Genomic DNA, 5,242 nt, shown 5'->3' with positions numbered 1-5,242 from the left:
TAACATTGTATGTGTAATTTTTAATAATTTATTGACGTGACCACTACAATCTAGTTCATTGGATTCAATGTATATCCTGTGGCTTAATTCTTCGATTTACAGTTTCGCACAATCACTGCAGATGTGTTTTATAATCAGGACGTTAACAGACTTCAGTCCCACTATCATGATGAGTCTTTGGTCTTTTGTGACCCCAGAGTTTTTGGTGGATTGAATCTGATGAAAGCCGACAGCTGTTTGGTGTTTGAATCCCTCAACAGGTCTAACTGTCTCTGCCCTCTTCGCAGCAGGTACTCGATGTGCATCACGTCAGTTCTGGGTATTTGGCAGTTTTTGTGAAATTCATCCCGAATCAGAGGCAAAAATCCAGGTTTCTCTTTGGCAGCTCGGAGGAACTGTTTGTAAAGATTTAAGACCTGCTTCTGTAGTTTGCTGTGTCGAACCATGGTGTCAAATCAGGATCTGCCCGGATCTGTTCAAAAACACAAAAATGACGTTATGGCGCTTTCCTGCATTTCGTTCGCAGCCAAAATGTTCAACTCGACATAAAACCTACACTTGCAGTAGTTATTCAGAATTACTTCTAGTCTTCATCTCTAATGGCCCAGAAATTTGGGTCGGGGGCTTCCCGCGGGTGCAAGCCCCCGACCTGCACTTACCTAGCGCGCCGGCCGTTGAGCTGTGGGCCCGCGTGGGATTCAGATCCTGGGCCTCCTCCAACTGCCGGCGCGCAGTGCTTGCGTATCCCGGGGGCGCAGTTAGTTCGAAGCATCCCCTGGGATCACGTGGGCCATGGAGAGCCAATCGGAGCAGGGAATGCTTCATTCATAAGTTTGACAGGAAGGGCTGTCAAACTTATAAATACTATGAGCCCCAAAACATCACTAAATCTTCAAATAAATTAAAAAAACATCACATTTTTAAAATAAACTATAAATTACATGAAATAACTATTTTAAACAATAATTTAAATTTTTGAAAAAATGAATTACATTTTCTAACGGGGCTAAAAATAAACTTACCTTTCTTTAAAGTATTTAAAAATAATAAACCTGTGGAAAAAATGTTTTAATTTTAATTAATTCACCACTTACCTTGTTAAAAGCAGGCCTTGCATTTACATGTCTAACTTCTGGAGACTTACCCTCCCGGAGAAACCCTGGAAAATAAACCGAAGTTCGATGCGCACGCGCAGCCTCTCCCGCGCACGCGTTCGACCTCTGAACCTCTGCTTTCAGGGGAACGGAAGTGCTGGTTTCCCGCGCATGCGCAGTGCATGCAGGACACCGGCACTTCCATTGGGCCGACGGGTGAGTACCCCGTGCGGACTCACCCGTGGAGACCCGAATTTCTGGGCCATTGTCTCTTCATCTCTCCTGCTTTCTATCCTATCTCTGACCTCCCCTTTTGTTCTTTCATCCCCTCCCCCTTTTCCCAGCCCCCACTTGCTTTAAAATCCGTCCCTCTTCCTGCTTTTTTTCCAGTTCTGACGAAGGGTCTTCGACCTGAAACGTTGACTCCGTTTCTCCCTCCACGGATGCTGCCCTGGCCTGCCTGAGTTTTTCCAGCGTTTTCTGTTGTTATTACTTCTAATCTTGTTCATTTTCAACAAATTGGGTTCCAAGGGATCGTATCAGTCCACTTATGATGGCACTGGGCACATTAATTTAATTCTAAACAATTAGAGAGTGCAGATGGAAAAAAATGAACCAGGTCAATTGAACCAGGTCGATTGGGCTTATACTCGCTGGAGTTTAGAAGAATGAGAGGGGATCTCATTGAAACTTATAAAATTCTAACAGGACTGGACAGACTAGATGCAGGAAGGATGTTCCCGATGGTCGGGGAGTCCAGAACCAGGGGTCACAGTCTAAGGATAAGGGGTAGGCCATTTAGGACAGAGATGAGGAGGAATTTCTTCACCCAGAGAGTGGTGAACCTGTGGAATTCTCTACCACAGAAGGCCGTTGAGGCCAATTCATTAAATATATTCAAGAAGTAGTTAGATATATTTCTTAAGGCTAAAGGGATCAAAGGATATGGGGAGAAGGCAGGGACAGGGTACTGAATTTGGATGATCAGCCATGATCTCACTGAATGGCGGAGCAGGCTCGAGGGGCCGAATGGCCTACTCCTGCTCCTATCTTCTATGTTTCTATGTAAAACGCGATTCGACAGACAGTTCCTTTTCAGAAAGAAAGATTTCTATCACACCCTTCACAACCTCAGGACGTCCCAAGGCACTTTACAGCCAACGAAGTACATATGAGGTGTAGTCACTGTTGTAATGCAGGAAACACGGCAGCCAATTTGCAAAGCCCCACAAGCAGCAACGATTAGATAATCTGTTTTCATGATGTTGGTTGAGGGATAAATATTGACCAAGACACCGGGAAGAACTCTTCTTCGAATAGTGCCGTGGGCTCTTTTATGCCCACCTGAGAGGGCAGACGGGGTCTCAGTTTTACACAGGATTACATCGGATATACGGCACAGAAACAGGCCATTCGGCCCAACCAGTCCATGCCAGTGTTTATGCTCCACTCGAGCCTCCTCCCGTCGTTCCTCATCTAACTCTATCAGCGTAACCCTCTATTCCTTTCTCCCTCGTGTGCTTGTCCAGCCTCCCCTTAAATGCATCGATACTATTCGCTTCAACCACTCCCTGTGGTAGCGAGTTCCACATTCTCACCACTCTCTGGGTCAAGACGTTTCTTCTGAATTCCCTATTGGATTTCTTGGTGACTATCTTATATTGATGCCCTCTAGTGATGCTCTTCCCCACAAGTGGAAACACTCTCTCTGTATCCACTCTATCAAAACCTTTCATGATTTTAAAGACCTTTATTAGGTCACCCCTCAGCCTTCTTTTTTCAAGAGAAAAGAGACCCAGCCTGTTCATCCTTTCCTGATAGGTATAACCTCGCATTTCTGGTATCATCTTGTAAATCTTCTCTGCACCCTCTCCAGTGCCTCTATATCCTTTTTATAATATGGCGACCAGAACTGCACGCAGTACTCCAAGTGTGGTCTAACCAAGGTTCAACACAGGTTTAGCATAACTTCCCATAACATCTAATCTGAAAGTGCAGCACTCCCACACAATGTCCGCCCCCCACCCCCTTACAGCCCCCCCCACAAGCTGCACTGCCTCCTGCTGGGCCCATCAAAATTTCTGCACAAGCGTGGCATTCACAATACAAAAGTCGGCGAGCAGCCGGGGCAGATGACTGGGCGGCCACGCAGCTTAGCGGGAACAGTGCTGCCACCGCACTGCACACAGGAGTGTCAGCCGAGATTTTAGTGCTCAAGTCTCCGGAGCTGGATCCCCTCAGTCATCTGACGGGGAGTGCGACCCACTGAGCCACAGCTGACGACGTAACACAAAGGGAAGAGATAGAAATGCGGGGTCAAGTCCAAATCCGGGATGGAGAGCTCCGAGGCTTGCGAGTTTTGAAAAACGCGATAAAAAAAATACTAACGCTTTTAAGCAGGGCGACCATATTTTCGAACCTGAATCCGGGGACACACAGGGTGGGAGGCACAGCAAAGCAGCCAGGGCAGAGGTTGCACAGCGCAGCGAGGCAAAACTTTTTGTTATTTTGATGCAAACTGAAGCAGCAAAAAGCAGCGCCAAGACTTTCCGTCTGAATAGTGCGGCCGCTGTTCACAGCGTCTGCCGGCCGCAATCACCGTCTCCTCCCCCCTCCTCGCAGCCCGCCGCTCGCCCACACCACCCGAGGCCGCCGCGGGCGCTCTGCTCCGGCTCTCGGGACATCCACACGGCCCCGGCTCTGCCAGCCGCAACTCTGAACTCCACAAATAAACTCTAAAGCCTGCACATCTGCCAATGCACTTTATTATGGTTATGTTTATGTTAATGTATTACAAGCCAAATGTATGTTGAAAGTTTAAATGTCTTAATCTAAATGTACACTCTCGGGAGCCGCAAGCCTACATTTCGTTGTACTGCACTTGTGCACTAACAATGACAATAAAAGTTGATTTGATTTGATTTAGTCCGGTGACCAGCGGCCCCCCCGTTACCCGGACACTTTGTCTCCAGGGTCGATTTCTCTTCAACCGAATTTCACAGGACGATCCGGGGATTCGGTGGGGGTGTGGAGGGGGCGGGGAGGGCGGACCGTGCGCACTGCGGCCACAGAGCGCGACCTCTGCGTAAGTTAAAGTCCCTCGGCGAGCCCACCCCATCTACTGGTTGCAAAACAGGAGATTGACATCCCTCCCATCAACCGGAACCCGTGCCGCCTCACAGCCCTGCCCGCTTTATTGACCGACCACAGGGCAGCTTGGGGGGGGGGGTTACATGGCTGCTGAATTGAACCTGCGCGCATTTGGGGACGAGTTTCCTGAACTGTTTGCCCGGGGATGTATGGTCACCCTAGCTTTTAGAGAAGGTGCACAAGTGAAAGATCTGTTACAAAATCCTTAGAAATGTGTGAAACCCCTTGCTTGAACTTGGTGGGTTCTTTTTCCATAAGTTTCTCTCTCTCTCTCTCAGCTCACTGATCACATGTGTTTTCAATTTTGCGACGGTGCAAAACTGCCTGATCTTCAGCATCTGCTGCCCGAGCCTGCAGCAGCTGACACTGGGCATGGCTCGCAGCTCCCGGGCCTTTCTCCCATTGCTCTCGCTGCTGCCTGTAAAGGCGGCGGCCGTTCGCGGCGCTTTACGGCTGTCGGGTCAGCGCCCCGGCTCCTGTTTCTACGGCCACCAATTTTAGAATTAAGCGGCCAAAATGCCCATCGATTCACCAAATAGAGACTTACCCGGATAGTCCCCGCTCCGCCCCACTGCACAGCGCCGCCTGTCGGTCCTACCGCCACACTGCACCCGAGCACAGCGCCGCCTGTCGGTCCTACAGCCACACTGCACCCGAGCACAGCGCCGCCTGTCGGTCCTACCGCCTCACTGCACCCGAGCACAGCGCCGCCTGTCGGTCCTACCGCCTCACTGCACCCCGACACAGCGCCGCCTGTCGGTCCTACCGCCACACTGCACCCGAGCACAGCGCCGCCTGTCGGACCTACCGCCTCACTGCACCCCGACACAGCGCCGCCTGTCGGTCCTACCGCCTCACTGCACCCCGACACAGCGCCGCCTGTCGGTCCTACCGCCTCACTGCACCCCATCACAGCGCCGCCTGTCGGTCCTACCGCCACACTGCACCCCATCACAGCGCCGCCTGTCGGTGCTACCGCCTCACTGCACCCCGGCACA

The 5,242-nt window shown here is 50.5% G+C and overlaps 1 protein-coding gene across 2 annotated transcripts; it reads right to left on the bottom strand.

Moving 5' to 3' along the window:
- sdhaf1 (succinate dehydrogenase complex assembly factor 1) lies at window positions 1–4,891 on the bottom strand. Of its 2 annotated transcripts, none has more exons than XM_085973454.1 (2): window positions 4,792–4,891; window positions 1–472 (listed from the first exon to the last, which is right to left on the bottom strand). In XM_085973454.1, exon 2 carries the CDS (start codon window positions 444–446, stop codon window positions 165–167), a length of 282 nt encoding a protein of 93 aa, XP_085829580.1. In that variant the 5' UTR covers window positions 447–472; window positions 4,792–4,891; the 3' UTR covers window positions 1–164. The 2 variants fall into 2 exon arrangements, with proteins under 2 accessions (XP_085829580.1, XP_085829581.1); XM_085973455.1 differs by lacking the exon at window positions 4,792–4,891 and adding an exon at window positions 1,095–1,398.
- Between the last annotated feature and the right edge of the window lie 351 nt (window positions 4,892–5,242).

The sequence above is a fragment of the Somniosus microcephalus genome, chromosome 34 (genome assembly GCF_052327205.1).
Source record: "Somniosus microcephalus isolate GS21.2 chromosome 34, FLI_Smic_1.0, whole genome shotgun sequence".
Classification (NCBI taxonomy): Eukaryota; Metazoa; Chordata; class Chondrichthyes; order Squaliformes; family Somniosidae; genus Somniosus; species Somniosus microcephalus.
Note: the sequence above shows the minus strand (reverse complement) of the source record. Positions and strands in the feature narration are given on the sequence as shown.